The 21,163-nt window shown below is 46.6% G+C and overlaps 1 protein-coding gene across 2 annotated transcripts in view; it reads right to left on the bottom strand.

Moving 5' to 3' along the window:
• Window positions 1-7,592: 7,592 nt before the first annotated feature.
• SMARCC1 (SWI/SNF related, matrix associated, actin dependent regulator of chromatin subfamily c member 1) overlaps window positions 7,593-21,163 on the bottom strand; it is a 191,879-nt gene continuing 178,308 nt past the window's right edge. For both annotated transcript variants that reach the window (XM_037891337.2, XM_037891340.2), the window contains 2 exons: window positions 11,410-11,586; window positions 7,593-9,722 (listed from right to left, as the gene is read on the bottom strand). In XM_037891337.2, the coding sequence (XP_037747265.1) occupies window positions 9,634-9,722; window positions 11,410-11,586 (266 nt within the window). In that variant the 3' untranslated portion in view covers window positions 7,593-9,633. The remainder of the gene's footprint in view (window positions 9,723-11,409; window positions 11,587-21,163) is intronic.

The following is a 21,163-nucleotide window of genomic DNA, read 5'->3' on the forward strand; positions in this document are numbered from 1 at the left end:
CAGAGGTTAAGAACAATAATTTTTCTCCCTCCTCCTTGTAACAACCTTTTATGTACTTGAAAACTGTTATGTCCCCCCTCAGTCGTCTCCTTTCCAGACTAAACAAACCCAATTTTTTCAATCTTCCCTCAGGGGTCATGGTTTTTAGACCTTTAATCATTTTTGTTGCTCTTCTCTGGACTTTCTCCAATTTGTCCACATCCTTCCTGAAATGTGGCGCCCAGAACTGGACACAATACTCCAGCTGAGGCCTAATCAGCTCGGAGCAGAGCGGAAGAATTACTTCTTGTGTCTTGCTTACAATACTCCTGCTAATACATCCCAGAAGGATGTTTGCTTTTTTTGCAACAGCGTTACACCGTTGACTCATATTTAGCTTGTGGTCCACTGTGACCCCCAGATCCTTCAAATCTCCAGCCCTTATTATTATGAGGAAACAGTCCAAATGCAAACCATGTCAAACTGCTACAGAGATGCTTGCCTGAGTCTGTAGGCAGTCTGAAACAATAGCTGGGAAGCGCTAACTACCCCATTCCTCTCAGCGGGCTGTTAACCCAAACCAAATGAATGGAAATACAATTGGCAACATTAACTATTTCCGCCAATCTTTTTAGCAGAATGGTCCAGCCAATGGGCTTATGCTGCAACCTCAATATTTCCCAGGTGCCCAGCCTCCAGCTTCCCCTTTAGACATCTGTCAGGCAATTCTGCATTTTCAGTACAAGACTCCGCTGCACTCTGAAAGTCACAAGTGCTGGAACAGGGCCCAATTAATTACGTATCAAATTAAAAACCATTGGGTACCCTGTACTGACTGGTTTAGTCACTTGGGACCAGATTTTTAAAGGCAAAACCCCACTAGGTGTCTAAATCCCATGAAACATGCAGCCCTTTTCCCTTTAATTGTGTACACACCTCCATCTTTTAAATGACCAGCAGCCAAGCCAGGATCTCTCATCTGCCACTCCAGTATCCAGGCACTGGGCCACAGACATTAGCTCCAGCTGGCTGCGGAGCGGAGAGGATCCTGATTAGGTGTCAGGACAGCACTGGAGAATTCAAAGGCAGCTTGGGATGAGGAAGTGTTCTTCTCACTGCCCCGTGTCCCTTCACTGGTGTGTGCGTCTGGTGAAATGATGCTTATTGACAACACTCTAACCCTTCGAAGGCTAGGTATGTCCTTTCGGAAAGGCGGCGTGGCAAAGTGGATAAGACTTTGCTCTGTTATGGAAGACCTGGGTTCTACTGATCTCTGCTGCAAGTGACCACGTACAGTTAAATGGGTGAATGATGGGTACTTTCCCCTAAAGCACTAGTATGAGACCTTGGTTAGTAATGAAAATTGTGAGGGGCACAGATATATTATCGGCAGAAGAGCCAGGACTCCAGTTTATGGTCTCCTGGCTTGCAGCTCAGTGTCCCTTCCCCTAAGCTACAGGCCCCAGGCATATGCACTCCCAAACCCCCCTGTCACCTGAACTCCTGCAACGGGCCAAAATTACCTTGTTTATCACATTGTATGAACGTGGTGGATGAAACTTGATTCAATTCTGTCTCCAGCTCTCTCTAGCCTATTTCCTATTAGATACCTGCAGGGCCCACAAGATGTCAGTATGCCACCCTGCTGGACTTGTCCCTACCTGCCTAGCTCAAATCCAACTCTTGACTGTCTGCCCCACGGGGCTGCCCTCATGACTCATTTCCTGAGAAGTCTGCCATATACAGCTCGCCAGAAGCTTGGAGAATTCCTGGCAGCACTGAGATAGTAACTGTTCTTCCTCCGGTACCTTCCACTATAGCTGCACCCTCCCTAGAGTTCTCTGGTGGTAGAAGCAGCCCTGTATATTAGATTAAAAAGGGATAAGCCCGGAGTTTAGACCCAACACTTCAGGTTTGCTTGAACAGAATGCAAATAAAGCCATTTTGCTGAAAATCAAACCACAGTATCAGGCTAGTGCCTAACCACTGCACAGTGAAGCTGCTTAAACCAACATAAATTGGAGTGAACAGTCTGGTTTCTTTGGCCAAGATGAGCAAAATGCAGAGAGAAAGCCACCAGCATCAGAGGGAATTTGATTAACATTTTCAGCTTTAATAAGATGAGGTGTCATCAAATAATGTTTACATTTCATAAGTGCCTTTTATCTCCAAGGATACACTTTAGAGATGCTATTGTGCGCACAAATCCTTTGCTGCTGAAATGCAGCCACGTCTAAGGTGGAACATGGCAGATGTTTACAGCTCAGGGCAAGGAGTGAATAGAATGCTGCATCCAATTGAAACTGCAGGGCAAGCTAAGGTAGGCAGAATGTAATGTAAAGCCTTGGTTGGGATGATTTAGTTGAGGTTGATCCTGCTTTGAGCAGGGGGTTGGACTAGATGACCTCCTGAGGTCTCTTCCACTCCTAATCTTCTATGATTCTATGTTGGTATCTGGCCCACAGACTGGTAAAAGCCCTTAACTCATACAAAAACTGTCACAGAACATTTAATGACTTCAAGTGGCTAGGACCTTGGCTTTATGTTTCATCCAAATGATGGCACCTCCAGCAGTGCAGTGCTATCTAGTACCATGCTGGGGTATTGGTTGCATAGTCAGACGGAAGAGTGCCCCCTCATAAGTCATTCGCTGCTCACATAGGTTATACACAGACACCAGTGGACGTGCAGTCCCATGGTACAGTACCGGAGCTGAACTATTCAGCCTGGATGCATTGGGACCATTACAAAAATATGTCCCCAAAGTGGTGGTGGCTGCTACGAGAAAAGATCAAAAGATTCACGGGAGGCGAAAACACAAAAGTGTCAAACATGCTTTAGATTTTTTACTCACACCTGTTGTCCTAAAAAAGCGTCTTTCATTTAAGGGTTTCCAAGCACTTAATGCCATTCTAGAGCCAGCACAGGCCCCTCACCTGCTTCCCAAGCTGTGATGAAGCAGGGTTTTTTTGTACTAGATTTATGATTCCTATGCATGCCTCAGTTTCCTTCTACACTGGGCCTAGCTATTGGGGGGCAGGGTGGTGAGAGGGATTAAATCTGCTCTTAGGGAAGAGCAAGAGGCATAGGTGGGCATGTGTCACCTCGCTGTCTGGGCCATTAATGAACAGCCTGAAAAAAAATGAGTCAAATCAACAGAGGCTCCTTTGTCAAGACAAAAATACCCCAACCCCTGAAAAATTCACACCGAGCAGCAGGGAACCCTGGCAGGCAGGATGTGTGAACTGAGCTGGAGAACAAGGAGGAAAAGATGTCACGTGATGAGAAGACTGGGTGGTTTTTTTTTTTTGGGGGGGGGTGGGGTGGGGGGGAAGAGAACGGGACAGGACTCAGGAACTCTCACCTGGGGGAGGGCAAAGGGACAAGAGAGGGAGCCAGAAATGAAGTCCAGCGCCGCTTGGTTGGATGATCATGGCACTGGTTTGACCAGGATGGACTAGGGTTAACTTCTGCTGCTCTTTGCTATCCTAATGACTTTCAGATTCCGTAGCCAGGTGCCTAATAAATTGTTACCTTGTTTGGAAAGGTTTCAGAGTAACAGCCGTGTTAGTCTGTATTCACAAAAAGAAAAGGAGTACTTGTGGCACCTTAGAGACTAACCAATTTATTTGAGCATAAGCTTTCGTGAGCTACAGCTCACTTCATCGGATGCATACTGTGGAAACTGCAGAAGAAAGTACTCCTTTTCTTCTTGTTTGGAAAGGCTGCCTGTGTTGCTGTGAGTATTCCCTGAGCATGTTGCGCCCTGCAGGAAGACAGTACCAAGCCTCCCGCAGGACTCTGGCTGGGCTGGATTCACTGCAGTGAACCATGGAGTACTGGAGCACTGTGTCCAGTTTTGGGCCCCACACTACAAGAAGGACATGAAAAAATTGGAAAACCTCCAGCGGAGGGCAACAAAAATGATGAGGGGACTGGAACACATGACTTATGAGGAGAGGCTGAGGGAACTGGGATTGTTTAGTCTGCGGAAGAGAAGAATGAGGGGGGATTTGATAGCTGCTTTCAACTACCTGAAAGGGGGTTCCAAAAAGGATGGCTCTAGACTGTTCTCAGTGGTTGCAGATGACAGAACAAGGAGTAATGGTCTCAAGTTGCAGTGGGGGAAGTTTAGGTTGGATATTAGGAAAAACTTTTTCACTAGGAGGGTGGTCAAGCGCTGGAATGGGTTGCCTAGGGAGGTGGTGGAATCTCCTTCCTTTGAGGTTTTTAAGGTCAGGCTTGACAAAACCCTGGCTGGGATGACTTAGTTGGGGATTGGTCCTGCTTTGAGCAGGGGGCTGGCCTAGATACCTCCTGAGGTCCCTTCCAACCCTGATATTCTATGATTCTATGGAGATCGAGAGAGAGGAAGATCACTGGGGCTGAAGGCCCAGTCTTGGAATCTTGTAAGCCATGTGCCTGCCCCTTGGAACTGTGAGAGTCTTTGGGGCTGGCACATTAATGGGGTCACTCCCAATAGACTGGTTACAGGCTGGGGCATAGACCACATCCTGTGACTCCATGACATGAGCCACTAGTGCCATTCTACAAACTGGCAGGCTGAAAAAGTACCGAGGTCTCCTGACTCCTAGCCCTGGCCTGCAACTCCAAGACCATTCTTCCTCACTACATATGAGTTGGAGCATAATTCTTTATCATCGTTCTTACAAAGCTGGGCAAGGCCAACCTTATAATAGTAAGATATATTGTAGTTCTTATATAGCACTTTTCATCCCTGGATCTCAAAGTGCTGTACAAAGAGGGTTGGTAGTATCCCCATTTTACAGATGGGAAACTGAGGCAAAGGAATGAAATGACTTGCCCAAGGTCACCCAGCAGACCAGTGGCAGGGAAGGGAATAGAACCCAGATCCACTCCTGAATGATAGTGCAGTGCTCTCTCCACTAGGAAATTCCACTTTCCATGGCAATACAATAGTGTCCTGAGTGTTAGATCTGGTGCAATGCACGGCACAGGCATGGCCGCACAAGGCTCGTCTATCCTGACCAGGGGAACAGGTCTAAAATCCTGCTAGGGACAACGGTGACACAGAAGTGCAGCAGTTAGCACAATTTTGTCACTAGCACAGATAAGGCCCTAGTGTCCAGTGCACACGGCCTCCATTTTAAGAGGAGCCACAGGAGCTTTGCAAAAATCAGCAACTCAATTATCTAAACATTTCCCGGGAGAGGTGCTGAAGTGACCTCTCAATGAATGGATTGCCCAGGCGACAGGGAGATCCCCTATTCAACATCCTGCTGGCAGCGAGGATTCACAGAGCCTTTGAAAAGACTCCCTGAACTGTGACCCCCAGAGGTCTCCCTGAAAGGGAAATTTCTATGCATGCTGCACACACAGCTGGGAGGGAGACGGCACAGACAATGAGTGACACTGTTCCTAGAAAGCTGGGCAGGGATTGGATTTGGAATAGCCAAGCCATTCACAACTCACTCTGAATCCCAGATCAGAGAGAATGCCTCCGGATCTCCATTTTGCTCAACAGTGCGTTGTTTGTAGTGCAGTAATGTGATATTTAAATTCAAGGGTATTTATTAGTCCACTGGATGAGCTTTGATGTCCTGCATCTTAGGGTTGTTCCAACTTAGAAGGGAGAGGAGCCCACGTTACACTTGTCACAAAGCTAAATCAGCAGCAGGGAGTTTAAAGGAACTGAGTATCCAGCACTGCTAACGCCCCACCAACCTCTTTTGAAGCTGTTTTTTTAAATGGGCAGGGATTGGGGGAAGGAAGGACAAACCTCACTATTCCAGTAAAACAGCTTTATAAGCAAACGTCAGTCATCTATTGCTCAGCCCCTAAAACCAGGACAGCAGAGAAACCCGTGTGGCAAGTTAAGAACACAGGATTTGCCTCGGATGACCAGATGTCCCGATTTTTGGGGCTTTTTCTTATATAGGCACCTATTACCCCCCCACCTCCTGTCCCGATTTTTCACACTTGCCATCTGGTCATCCTAGACTTGCCAGACTAGATCAGAGCAGTGGGCCCATCTAGTTCAGTATCCAGTCCCTGACCAGTACCAGATTCTTCAGTGGAAGGTGGAAAATACCCATGATGGTGTAACCAGCCAGTAGGGGAAGTTTCTTCCCAACTCTTTTAGGCAGTGAATTGGTTTCCATCCCAATTATGGAGATTCTCATTTAGCTTAATGAACTCTTGGTCTCAATGACTTCTTGTGGCAGAGAGTTCCATGGGCTAATTATGCTTTGTGTAAAAGGTTTTATAGCTATTTTAAATGAGGTGCCTTCAGTTTAATGGTTTTTGTTTTATGGGGTTGCAAATAGGAGTCAATTTATGGTCTCTGTACCAGCCATTACTGTGTACATCTCATGTCCTCCCTTATGTCTTCACTCTAAGCCGTCCCAGTAAATTCAATCTCGCTCCTGCATTTGAATCCCCTTCCATTTTATAAGCTGTAACAGATTAGAGGTGGCAAGCTCCAAAGTATCACAAAAGTATATAAACATGGTGGTATCATCAGCATCAGAGGCCTGATCCTGGGATGGCTCCCACTGACTTCAGCAGAGTTTGGATGAGGCCCCACTTCTCTTTATCCAATCTTCCTACCTATTTTACTGCACTCCATCATTGTAGTAACTGAGCATCTTTTCACTTCTATAGCACCTTCCATCACAGGGTCTCAAAGGGCCGGGCACACTGTGGATGCTATACAATAACAAAGTACATTAAGACTAAGGGTATGTCTTCACTACCGCCAGACAGCGATCGATCCAGTGGGGATCGATTTATCGTGTCTAGTCTAGACACAATAAATCAATCCCCGAGCGCTCTCCCATCGACTCCTGTACTCCAGCACCGAGAGAGGCACAGGTGGTGTCCACGGGGGAGTGGCAGCAGTCAACTCACTGCAGAGAAGACACCCCGGTAAGTCGATCTAAGTATGTCGACTTCAGGTATGTTATTCACGTAGCTGAATTTGCGTAACTTAGATCGATCCCCCTCCAGTGTAGACCAGGGCTCAGGATAACAGTGAGGCAGGTATCAGCCTTATTTTCCAGAAAAAGAAACTGAGGCAGGTCAGTTAAGTGTCTTGACTTAGGTCCCTGAGTTCTCTTCCTACCGTGGCAAAGTAAGGAGGAGAACCCATATATGATCCCCAGTCCTATAACAATCACAGGATGATCCTTCTTGGCAACCAATTGGAATTAGAAGAAGGGTGACTTGGCCAAGTTCACACAGTAGGTCAGTGAAAGAGCTGGGAACATAACTTGGAAATCCTGCCTATCCGACCCAGGCTTGCTCTGTCTAATCTATCATGGTGTGTGGTTTGATTTCACCACTTCCATTAAATGTTGATTATCTGACGCCTTGGTATATATAATACTCATTAATACACAGAAATCAATCAGATGCATTGGAAAGGGCCCTCCCTCCCTTATTTGAACGACTTTGATGTCCCCTATCTCAACTGGGTAACAAGCTTAGACTTGTATATACTTAGCTGTAGCCAATGCATTATCTGAAAACAATTTGATACTCAATTAAAACAGGTTTCAGCAGATCCACATCTTAGAATATCATGCATGAGAATTTACTTCAACTCCCCACAGATTTGCAAAACAGTTTTGTATAAAAACCACGTTTTTTATTTCACAAAATTGGGTGGCTGTGTTGCAGGAATAAAACCGGCCCTATACAGAGGATCAGATGAAAAAGTCGCCACGTGTATTTATACAGAAACACAACAGCGTTAAGAATTCAGGTACTTTGTAGGATCATCACTAGTACAGTAAAAAATAGTCTCCATCTGGATCCTTTAAATTTGAAATTGACCACACTAAAAACAACCTGAGGTTATTCTAAACTGGACCATGGCCTGAACCAGAATTCCATGCTCACTCCAAAGACACTGGAGGGAAAGGTAACATGTGGAATGGATTTCTTTTATGAAAGGTGGCGGGAGGGGAGGCCCTGACCGTTCTTTGCTAGGCACTATAGATTCTTAGAGGTTGACAATGGCAAAGTGTTATTCTTATACACTGGAAGTAACAAGGCCAAGTACAGTTGTATGAGCATGGAGCTGATGTGCAGACAGCCCAAAAATGGTTACTTCACACATGTACGCAAATTCTCAGGGTCTGGAAAGTTCAACTATTAACATTTCGAGGCATCAAGCACTTGAGTGCTCTTCAAGGCAAATCTGTATTTGTTTTACTTGATGAAATAGCTCTGTGGGTTTCAGATCCTCTGGGCAATCTTTCCCTCCCCACTAGTGAACTAGCTGTGGTCAAGCTTTAAAACAAACAGCCCATCTTACACTCCTGATCACAGAGATCCACCCGAGTGATCCCTAAGAGCGTTGGTGAGGACGCTTGTCAGAAAGCTCTCTCTGGAAGGAGAGGGTCTGAACCGCACAGAGGATGTGAACCATGCAGTCACTAATGATGAGGGCAAGGAGCAGCATTTGGCCGTTCAAACTCAGTCCATATTAGTGGCATTGTGTTGGTCTTCTCCATCGCCCTTAATCATGGAGCATGCTCGGAGTCAACTGCCAAACCTGTCCCCCCACTGCCTTGCAAAGAATGGAATGATAAAGCTCAGCAAGTGGAGGGTGAAGTGTGAATAGAGGAGTGAGTGTTCTCCCACCTCCAATACCAGTCCAGAAAGAAAAAGTACCACGTTCACTGAATTCTGCCCCCCCGGCTGTCTGCAAGAGGTAGTTCTGGCGTTCACACCCCCAGCCATCCCAACCCAATCCCATACACTAGCACTTCATTGCTATCTACTATTTTTTTTTTTTTAAAGTTCAATTTTAAAAGAAAAAAGTATATGCTCCAAAAAGAGAGGGACTAAAATTTGTTTTATTCCTCAGTTGGCTACTGTACCGAACTACCCAGAAGGAAGAGGATTCAACTACAAACTTCCCCTCCTTCCAATTAAACATAAAATAAAATATAAACTGGAGCAATAAAGCTCAGATAGAGTGGTTTGATTCTAACTGATTCACTCCTGGCTCTATTCACATCGGATCAATATTTTCTTTAATAAGTTAGCGAGGCAGCCTTGGGGCTCAGCTATTGCCCTTAATGATTATCTACCTGTAATGAATATGCTCAGAATTAACGAAGCTTCTGCTCCAAGGCAGTGGAAGGAGAACTCCTCCCTCACGCTCCCTTATGTGCTCAAGCCACTGGTTTGCTCTATTTGATCTTGATGCATCGCATGTTACACAGCAGATTACACCTCAGAGACTATGGATGGAAACGCCACCTACTGCATTCTAAGATACAGTGATGCCTCCAACCTAAAAGCCCCCCCCCGTCTCTAAAGAGAATCCAAAGGTTAAGCAGCAGAAGCAGCAAGATAAAGGAAAACCAGCGCAGAGAACTCATTCCATCGGGTAAACAGACAAATGCGTGAAGGACATCCTGCCAGCAGTATGAAGGTACTGTGACTACTGCTCTCTGTGTTCAGCGTAAGTGCTCCCCAAAGGGCTACAGCCAAATAATGCCAGACTATAAAGTCTGCGAGAGGGGAGGAGGTGCAGGCAGGCTGACGGGGGACCAAAAACCCCTGAAAGGAACAGAAGGAAACTGAGGAAATCCATTTTTGGTCGCCACTATCTTGGTTCTAGGGATCAGATCTAGAAGTTGCTTGTTGCTGGATGAGTTAGGGAGCTGCTGAGGCCGGCGTTGCACCTGCTGTAGGTGGAGTCACCCCATCAGCTGGTGGCGGCGGCTGCTGCGATGGAGGGGGATCTGCAAATACAGTGGAGACAAGCACGTGAGCACCAGAACCAGATGAGGTAGAAAAGTTAATCAAAAGGTATAAATCATGCATAAGAAGTGGGGCTATTTTCTTATGAAATCCATCTCTGTATAGCAATGATATGCGGCTTCCCAGGGAAATGGAGGAGGGTCTAGCACTGGAATTATTTCACACTAGTCTGGGCACTGCAGTGAACTGCACTGGCTCCTGGAGATGGCCATGACCCTCCAGGGCTTTTCCATCGCTACATTCTATGATTAACACTTTGCATTTGTGCTGTGCTTTTCATCCTCAAAGCACAGTACACGCTCACATTCCTCCAGCGAGGTAGGGAAGTGCCATCCCTACTTTGTACAGAGTAGGTGACTGAGGCAGACAGGTTTAGCAGCTTGCTGAGATTATGTAGGGAGTTAATGTCAGACCTGGGTTTAGCAGTTCACTGTTCCCATCTCCCAGTCCTGTGCTCAGAGCATTAGATCAAGCCTCTTGTCTGTTTAAAACAGATGTAACAACACACTTTACAAGCAGAGCTCTGCACATACAGATTCAAGAAGTATATGTAAGTGCCACCACAGGCAGAGATCTGAAAATGTGGCCCAGTGGGGAGAGAAGAAAGAGGGTCGGTACGAAGGCCGGGTTTCAGGCACAGTGAGCAGAGCACAGGGAAACAGAGGCTAATGGAATAAGACGGGGTTGTTCAGGAGAGGGAGAAAGTCAGGAATCAAGGTGAGGAAGAAGAGAATGGGGAAGTCAATTCGGTAGAGAGAGAGGACACTGTCAATGGTGGAGTTCCAGTAATATGGGAGAAGGAAAACAAAGGAAAGAAACAGCGTAAGGAGGAGAGAAGAGACAACTCCAGGCAAGAGTAGCACTAGAATGAGACACTTCTGTTTACAGCAGTTACCATTAAAGAGTCAGCATTTGATCCGTATCTTTGCTAACAGGTAACTGCAATAGTTTCAGGTACCACCGTATAGTGACTGCTCATAAAGGGTTGACATTTTAGGAGCACAGTACTGGTATTATCACACTAGGTCAGACCGGTGGTTCAGCCAGTGCCTCTTCCCGTCTGTTCAAGTGGACAGTACCACATACTTCTAAAGAAAGTGCAAGGAGCCCCAGATCTATGGTTGCTGCAAGCCAGTGTACCGTCAATCAACCAAGCCATCTGGATTTACACCAGCGGAGGATCTGGCCCATATGTCTTTAGTTTCTTTATAACTAGCTTCCTCTTATTTTAAATCTCCCCTTTTCCAAAGATGAAATTCACAGAGCTAGTTTTTGGTATGATTCTGCTGCACTTAATTATATTGTGGTCACTACTAATTAGTGTTCAGTCACAGTTATGTCTTGAACCCACTCCTGTGTGTTATTTTGGATTAAGTGGTGACTGGTTTTCATGGTGACCACAATGCCTCACAACCTTTATGAGTTAATCACAAAGGGGCAGTAACACATGCTATGGTGCTGAGGGGCGGGGAGGAGAAAGAGAGAGACTTTTAAATCTTCCAACACTCCTTTGACAGAGATTTTTGGCTGCTAATACAGATCTGATGGTTCCCACAGCACACAAAAGAAGCATTTAAACTACAATCACTTTTCCAGTAATAATGAGACAAGCAATGGAAAAAAACACAAGGTACATTCGGACAGAGATAATTCTGAAAACCCACTTACACATGCCATTTGGCGCTGCTAGGGGAACACGAGGTCCAATTATGTTTCCTGACATTGGTGGCATGCCAGATGGGGGAGGGCCACCACTGGTTGGGTGGATGTTGGCGGACACAGATGGCATCATCCGGCCTGGCATGGCCTGCCCAGGTATCATTGAACCTGGCCCTGGCATCTGTCCTGCAGTGACATTAAAGAGAGATTGCAATGAAATTCAGTTAAAATACACATGTGAACAGAAGAGGAAAAACATGGCCTAATTGTTCTCTGAGCAGAAAGAGAAAAATCTCGTGTGCTCAGATTCAACTCTGTGCTTCCACTCCAAATGCCATCTGCGGCCATCCCAAAGGACAAGCCTCCCACCACCGAACACCAACTCCTTTCAGGAGGAGCTGCCGTGAGATCTTAATGTTAATCTTAATGTTGCTAAAACCTTGTAAGACAACAGGCAACTGAAGAAGGAAATTATTCACAGTTGCCTCTAGAACAAGATGGAATCTGGGTAAAGAGGTGATTGTTAGGGACCTTCGTGAAGATGGACTACCAACTGCACAGGGAGAATGAGGCTTCAGAATAGCAAAGCCAGTAAAAAGGGCAGGAACAAGGACTAACGGATTAACTGACTAGCAGAGCTGTAGTCACGCAGCTATAAATGATACCGGAAATACCTGCGCAATGTAAAACACATTTTGATTTCAGTACAACTCATCGACTGGATTTTAAAACCCCATTTGAAGAGAGAGGGGTCCATAATCCATTACATTAACTTCTGCAGGATTCAATGCACACACATTTTGTATTTGCAGTACTTTAGTTAGGGAAGCAGCCACTAGCCATGGACTGTAGCTATTTACAAACATAAGGAAGGATTATTTTAAAAGATCCCTTCCATCCCAGACACCAGATAATTATGTAAAATAAAATGTCTGATTATAGAATCTCTTAAACATAGCCCCAACCCACCTTCTTAAACAACCAAGCACATATATAAACAGCATGAAGACCATGATGGAATTTAAAAACCTAGGAAATTCACAGGTCTGTATTTAGGACTAAAGTCAGTAACTAGGCACAAAGATACATACGTCTGTAATGCCTGCTGAAGTCCGGTTACTGGATGAGATACTTAAATGAACTAACAGTTTTATTAGCATCTATTACTCATTTAGCATCCTTCAAACTTTATTCTTAAGAAATGTATAACGTAATATGGACTTATAAAGAAAGTCAGCACCATGGACAGCATCACTGTCGCTTTTCAGGCAACTGGACCCGTTTGCAAGTCTAACAGACCAGAGGAGCCAACTCCCCATAAATTACACACATTCTCACCTACAATAGAGTTTGGGCTGTTCTGAACCTGGCCAACTGGGGGGAGCCCCTGTGCCCTGACACTGCTCCCTGGCAGGAGTGCCGGGCAGGTGGAGCCGGGCAAGCTCCTGTGCCCTGACCCTGCAGAAGTGCTGGTGGGGGGAGGGGGAGGATGGGGAGGGACTGCAGGTGGAAGGGGTAGGGAGGGGCTCCCACTTGCTCTGGCCCAGGGCCCCACAAAACTGTAATCCTCCACTGCTAATAGAGTGGCCTCAAGTCCTTCAGTCCATGATGTCTCATGTCTATCTGCTCCAAGAAAAGGGAGGAGCCTTCAAATGTGAGGTCCTGTTGGACCTTGTGGGGAAAGCCAGAGGACAGGAGTCAGGAACAGCACCTGATGGTGACTGTGGATGTCACTGTCTGGGTTGGTGAACTGGCAGCATCAGAAGCTGCCTGTAGAGCAGTCCTGGCGACAATCTTACTCTCCTCTAAGAGGGCAGTGAACTCCTGTCTTGCATCTTGGGGCAGGAAGTCCTTAAATGTAGCCAGCGAGTCCCATGGATTAAAATCGCATCTCCCCAGCAAAGCTTGCTGATTGGCGATACACAGCTGGAGGCTACCTATGGAATAAACCTTTCTTCCAAAAAGGTCCAGTTCCTTAGCATCTTTTTGTTTTCGGATAGCACTTGACTGGCCCTGCCTGTCACTTTCATTTGCTGCAGACACCATCAGAGGGAGTGTGGGTGTGAGAATGAGAGAGAGAGAGAGAGAGAGTGAGTGTGTGTGTGTGTGTGTGTACACAGGTAGTCGAATCCACTTGCTGGCATACAATACTTTTTCTCTGTCCTCTTTGAAGTGGGAGCCGGAGGAGGAGTTTGCCATAGGGCCTTGTCTGGTCCCATCACTGCCTTGGATAGAGTTGCTGAGCTAGGATATCAATGAGGATGTGTGATGTCTCTGAGCTCCTCTATCTCCAACCCCCAGTCCAAGTGACCCACATCAGAAGGCCCTGATGGGCCCTGAAATCATCCTAGGGAAGTAGGCTGCTAGGACCTGCAACAGCCTCATCTGGGGAGGACGAGGAAGAGGTTTACACCAGAGGAGGGGCTCCACTGGAGGCATCTCCTGGACTTCAGTACTGGGGTCGGTGCTGGAGTCGGGATTCAGTGCCTAACGGGAAGGAGCAGTAGCCCGTGTCCTGGAGGCCACCGAGTAGGAGTGGTGGGAGGCTCCTGTATGGAGGAAACCAGCAGGGATTCCAGTAGGGCTACTGCATTGGCCAGTGACCCGTTGGTCAGGTGCCTGCCGGGAGACTGGTACTAAAGCCTGGTGGGGCGTAGGTTGGGTATTGATGGTGGGCTTTCGGTGGTACATACAGTTCCCCTTTGGATTCTGAACAGGATTCCTCTCTCGGCAACCATGTTGGAGCAGTACCCGCTTCTGCCTCCATACTGTGCTGGGGTTCCAGGGATTGGGATGCTGGGATCAGGTGTGGCTTGCCCCTGGATAGTGCTGGGAAAGCATCCAACGCACCCTGTTCCCTCCAGCTTCTGGATGCCAGAGCTGGTTGAAAGAAAAGGAGTACTTGTGGCACTTTAGAGACTAACAAATTTATTTGACCATAAGCTTTCGTGAGCTACAGCTCACTTCATCGGATGCATGCAGTGGAAAATACAGTGGGGAGATTTATATACACAGAGAACATGAAACAATGGGTGTTATCATACCTGATCACTCTTGTTACAGTGTGTAAGGTGAGACAGAGACAAACACCTACAAGATCTCTATCAAGCATTCTTACAACTACAATACCCACCTGCTGAAGTGAAGAAACAGATTGACAGACCCAGAATAGTACCCAGAAGTTACCTACTACAGGACAGGCCCAACAAAGAAAATAACAGAACGCCACTAGCCAACACCTTCAGCCCCCAACTAAAACCTCTCCAACGCATCATTAAGGATCTACAACCTATCCTGAAGGATGACCCATCACTCTCACAGATCTTGGGAGACAGGCCAGTCCTTGCTTACAGACAGCCCCCCAACCTGAAGCAAATATTCACCAGCAACCACACACCACACCACAGAACCACTAACCCAGGAACCTATCCTTGCAACAAAGCCCGTTGCCAACTCTGTCCACATATCTACTCAAGGGACACCATCATAGGGCTCAATCACATCAGCGACGCTATCAGAGGCTCGTTTACCTGCACATCTACCAATGTGATATATGCCATCATGTGCCAGCAATGCCTCTCTGCCATGTACATTGGCCAAATTGGACAGTCTCTATGTAAAAGAATAAATGGACACAAATCAGATGTCAAGAATTATAATATTCAAAAACCAGTTGGAGAACACTTCAATCTCTTTGGTCACTCGATTACAGACCTAAAAGTGGCAATTCTTCAACAAAAAAATTTCAAAACCAGACTCCAACGAGAGACTGCTGAATTGGAATTAATTTGCAAACTGGATACAATTAACTTAGGCTTGAATAAAGACTGGGAGTGGATGGGTCATTACACAAAGTAAAACTATTTCCCCATGTTTATTCCCCCCCCCCCCCCCCCGCCCCCCGTTCCTGTCAACTGCTGGAAATGGCCCACCTTGATTATCACTACAAAAGGTTTCTCCCCCCCCGCCTCCGCTCTCCTGCTGGTAATAGCTTACCTTACCTGATCACTCTTGTTGGTAACACCCATTGTTTCATGTTCTCTGTGTATAAAAATCTCCCCACTGTATTTTCCACTGCATGCATCTGATGAAGTGAGCTGTAGCTCATGATAGCTTATGCTCAAATAAATTGGTTAGTCTCTAAGGTGCCACAAGTACTCCTTTTCTTTTTGCGGATACAGACTAACACGGCTGCTACTCTGAGAGCTGGTTGGTGACCCTTTGGGGTGGGAGGAAGCGGGAGAGAGAGAAGGCCCCTCGCTGCCTGAAAAGCCTCTGGGGTTGATGGTACTGTCAGTCCGCTGGGACCGCGGTGGCTTCCTGGTGTCAGTGGAGGCACAAGGCTTGAAGACTGGGGACTGGGACATGCCCGGCCCCTGGGGCAAAAACTCCCTGCATGACAGGAATTATATACGCTAATTATATACACTACCACTACTTGCAAAAACTACACACACTAAACTATTAACACTATGAATGAAGAAAGAGTTCAAAACCGGTTGGAAGAAGCCTTCTCAGAGCAAGAAAGGGTCGTCCCAGCATCTATCCTGGCTGGTAAGAAGGAACTGAGAGGGTGCGGGGCCAGTGGCATCCCTTATACCAGCACATAAGTGTGCAGCTCCAGAGGGTGCTAGAGCCGGCCCAACAAATACCACTAAGGGAAAAATCTCCAGCAACAGTGCATGCGGCATGCACACACCTAGCATGGAATGGATATGAGCAAGCACTCAAAGAACAACGACGACTGGGAGAGGACTAATGTCACAGGCAGATATCGCTGCCATCGTAGAATATCTGCTGCGCTTGAACTCTCAAGGCTAGTGGTAACTTCCCTCAAGTCTCATTTAGCAGCTCTCTCTGCTTACAACACCTTGATCAGAAATTAAGTCTATATTTTCTCACCCTACATTTCATGTTTCCTTACAGGATTGACTAATACCTACCCCGCTGTGAGAGAACCTCCACCTACCTGGGATCTGTCTTCCCATGTTTATGGGTCCACCCTCTGAGCCCCTTACTCAGGCACCCATAGAACACCTGTCTAACAAAACAGCATTCTTAACAGTCATCCCTTCTGCTAGGAGGGCAAGTAACCTTAGTGCCTTGATGGCCGCTCCGCCTTGCATGGTGGTACACAGAAAGGTGTTAGGGAGCTTCACCCTAGTTTTACATGTAAGGTTGTCTCAGATCTTCACCTGTCACAGTGCATCTCCTTCCCCATTTTCATCCCCAGCCCCATGGTTACCCAGGGGAATGCTGTTTGCACTCACGGGATGTTGTTAAGAGCTGTATGTTATTCAGAAAGGTCCAAACCCTTTAGGAGTAAAACTCTTTATGGCTTACAGGGAGAGAGATAGAGGGCAACCTATTAGTAAGAAGACTTTCCCACTGGATTACGAGATGTACTGAACGTGGCTACTCCTTAGCCAGGGAGTCAGCACCCACGGGGTTAAAGACACACACCACTTGCACCACATCTATCTTCGTAGTTTGTCTGACAGATTCCCCTGGTAGAGATCTGCAAAGTAGCAGCATGGAGTTGGGTTCATACTTTTCTCTACACGCTATTTGTTGGACTTGGCATCACGTTCTGATGCTTGATTCGGTAAAGAAATGCTACAGTTCATTTTCACCTCAAACTCCTCTGCCACCGCTGTCCTCTCCTGGGGGCGCCACTTGCTAATCTCCTGCCAGTGGGAACGCACAGAGGCACTTGCTAATCTCCTGCCAGTGGGAACGCACAGAGGCACTTGCTAATCTCCTGTCAGTGGGAACGCACAGAGGCACTTGAAGAAGAGGGGTTACGTTGTCCAAGAGGTGCTCTGTGCACTCACACTATCCATCCACCTTCCTCTGACTTGGAGTCCTTTCTGTTGGAGGACTCTGCAGGGTGGGTGGTGTGGTGCATTCCCTTATCTAGCCAGAGCCAGTGATGTCAAACTAGCACGTGTTCTCCAGCACCCTCCAGCGGGCACAGCTCTTTTATACAGTTCCCACAATTTAACACAAGATGCACTAAAGAGGTCAGAGCCCTCAAAGGGCAAATCTTTGATTAACTTCCAAAAAGCTGGAGCAAATCCAGATGTTTGCAACCATGAGTATCTCCTTACGGCTATCCCAGTGGCCACAGCATCTCAGGTGTCAAAAGTTGCCTGCAGAGCATGACTGGCTGCTGTCCTCCCCCCAGCAACCAAGCTCTTTGCATCTTCTCCTTGTTCCTCTGGTAACAAGCCCAGATAGGACTGAGAGTCCCATTAGGTGTAGCTGTATTGTGGCACAGCAGTCTGGCAGTCTGAGGAAACTCACAAGGTGAAGGAGTATCTTTCTTCCAACCACATCCAACCTACGTCCTTCCCTATCTGAGGGAGGAGACAGGGATGCTCTTTTTCCTTTAAACCTTTCCTGAACTGCAAAGATTGGCATGAAATTGGCAGATGGATGCTGAAACAAATATTGATGACTTTCTGAGGGTACACAACGTACATTCTACTAGCTTTCTTAGTAACAGGCAGGGAGAATGCAGGGGGATAGCCAAGTGTTCTTCACCGGGTTAGGAACTCCTGGAAGGACTCTGTCTGCAATTCTGTAATGTCAAAGAGGATTAAATGAATCAGGTGCTGAAACCCATCTGTAGTTGGAGAGTGTTGGCCATTGTCTGTTAGCTCCCAAAATTGTTTTTTATCACCTGGAAGAGATACAGAGGAAACCCCAAACTTGCCTTCAGGCAGTGAGGTACCTTCATTTTTTGTTCAAAATGGGCACGAATAGCATGCCCTAGTTCATTTAATCTGAGGGAGCTTCTTGACAATCATATACTTGCCACTCTTCCTGAGAGGGTTGGGCCGATAGTATCTGCATGGACTAGAACACAGGCATTCTTGAAGACAACAGCACTGGGGGAGGTTTGGTGCCAGGACAACTTTCTACATGGTGCAGGTGCCTCCAGTACCAGGAGGGTGTCAGTACCAGTATCAGAGCAGCCGACAGTGAAGTGCTGGGTCTGGCAGTATCTAAGAGTGCCTTCATGGCCTGAATGTAGGGCCACGTGAGTCACTGAAGAGGGCTCTGCAGAACGTCTTTCCGTGCCAACAGAGTCTTAGATGAAGGAAGCCAACTGGGCTTCTGGAACAGCAGAATTTGCACAGGTGGTTCCAAGGAGAACCTGAGTTCCTCTAGAAGGTTCAGGATTGAAACTGGTGGTGAATACTGCTACATAGAGTCAAGCAGCAGAGGCACAGACAACAGATTTGACTGGAGTCCCCAAATGAGAGTGGTAACAGTCAACAGAGGTGGTACATGGACACCAGGGATGGATCTACAGAACTCAGCAACGAAGCCTCCAGCTAAGGAGAGGTGTGTGTGGAAGCTGATGTCAGGAAACATGGGTCACTGGTGGAGAATGAGAATGATGCCTCTTTCTCCTTTGACTCCCGCCACCAGTTTGAATGCTTTCTCTTCTTGGGCCCTGGAGCAGGGTTCACACAGAGATCTGGAAGCCTGCATTTCACTTACAGCATTGACTGGCATTGATTCTAATGGCACCAAAGGTGTCTTTGGTGCACACAGTTGAACCAGCATCACTGTGGTATCAGTGCAGATTGTGTAGCTGGTGTCAGATTGTGGTGACAGATGAGAAGCTCAGACACTATAGGCATTGGGCTCAGGGAGGCGGACCTTCAACCCAACATTAAAGGAGGCAAAAGTGCTTAGGTGTGTTTCAGGTCACATGACAGAAGACCTCAAAGCACAGAAGCAGACTGCAAACCTCTTGCAGGAGTATCAGGCCAAGCTGGTTGGAGGCTTATTGATGCCAAATACATTTGCAGTCTGTCCTTCCTTGCCCAAGGAGTATAAGCATGGTGGATTGTTTACTGGGAAATTACATGCATTTCTCCCAGGCACATAAGGCACTGAACGTGTGCATTTGTTTCAGGAAAGAAGGCTGAACAGGTCACGTATCCTTTGACTCCTTACATGGTTCAGGACCAGACATGATCTCGGGGGAAATGGAGGCCAATGGTCACAAATAACCTAACTATTTGAAGAAAGAAGACTAACGAGCTTTGCATACAGGAGAGGTAGATCCATTAGCTTGTGGCAGTAGAACTAAAGTGTACGGGGAGTGTGCTTCCTTATATCAAGCCAATTGCACCATTTTTGGGTGAGAGTGCTTCTACCACCACCCCAGTGCACCCAGCTTTCCTACACACTTTCTACAGCTCAGCGCCAGAGGTGCTGAAGCCCATTAGTGGGAATGCACAGAAGTCCTTGAAGAAAAGAGGATTAAGTTAACATAATACCGTAATGACCCACTGCTCTAATAACCCTTCAAATCCATACAAGCCTGAAATTGTCCAATCATATGCCAATTTTCCTCATAACTGCAGCAAACAGATTTTAAAAAAACCATAAGGAAAAAACAAGGTTTTTTTTTTTTGGGGGGGACATTTACACAAAAAGAGGAGAAAAACATCTAAATCTACCCATGCACACACTGAGAACAGCCTCTGGTCAGTGTCCTGTAATGTTAATCTATGACATTTCCATCGTCACAAATGAAAGAGCAGCAGCAGCCGACCAGAAAAGCTGTAGGGATTTGAGAATCCTCTCTTCCCCCTTCAGCTCCTCCTCAGCAAAATAGTTTCCACTCTGGTGATTGCGAACAGGTGTATATGGAAGACCATCGCAACGAATACTTGCTTCTCCAGTCAAGGATCTAAAGAGCAGACTGGAGGTGGCAGACTTCCTGAAGACACTTGCCACACGATTCACTGAAGCCTTCCAAACCCCTGAGCACACATGTGGTGCGGTCCTTCATAGGTATGAACTGTGTGGGCAAGTACAGTGCACACTATTTACAGCTGCAGATATCTGGAATCAGATTCCCCTCAAATAAGTTCAGAAAGAAGTTACCTAGCTTGGCTCGTTCCGTTCCCCTTGTAGCAAGCAGACAGCAAGAGCAACAAAAAGAGTTACCCTAGTCAGATAACAGAGGATTTAAACAGGCATACACATCTGTTTTGGTCCAGGTTGCTCTCAGAGGTGAAGAACAGGCAACAAGGGCATGATAGGCAGCGCGAGAGAAAGCTACAACGAGCCTGGGGCTGAGGTTTGAAGTCATGGTAACCCATTAGCATCAGAAGTAAATCAAAATGTATAGGATCAGTACAGGTCCTATCTGGTGATAGGGGGCTCCAGAATGAGACCACCACCCATTCTTTCACCATCAAGGACCTACCTGCTTTTCCAGATCCTCTCCATACAAACACCAAAAACTGAAGAGAGCTGATTAACCCCCTAGGCAATTCCTGCTGCTAGGGGTCATTGTGTGTTAGTGTTTAGCCTCTGGGAAATTTCAGCTTGTGGCTTCGAACAGGTGAATATGGCAGGAAGATGGGAAGCAACTGTCTTTTCTTCCTTTTGCAAGGCAGTCTATGTGCATCACAGCCAAATTTAACAGCATGTAAGAGCACTGTTGTTCTTTCTTCTTATCACTCAGCCACTAACTGTCACATGAGAAAATGCAGATCAGCCTTGCAGCAAAGCCCATTTGAAAACGTGAGGGCACAAGATAAGGTCAGTTGGTCAGCACCATGAGTCAGGATTTTCCCCAGAGCTGCAGGAGATGTGAGAGCTTATCTGGCTGGTATCAAGCTATTAAAATTCTGAGGCGAATCAGAGTAATACAGAATTTAGACAAAAAAAATCCTATTCTATTTAGCAATCTAGACAGGAGAACAATCCATTAACCTGAACCACCCAA

The sequence above is a fragment of the Chelonia mydas genome, chromosome 2, assembly GCF_015237465.2.
Source record: "Chelonia mydas isolate rCheMyd1 chromosome 2, rCheMyd1.pri.v2, whole genome shotgun sequence".
NCBI classification, from domain to species: domain Eukaryota; kingdom Metazoa; phylum Chordata; order Testudines; family Cheloniidae; genus Chelonia; species Chelonia mydas.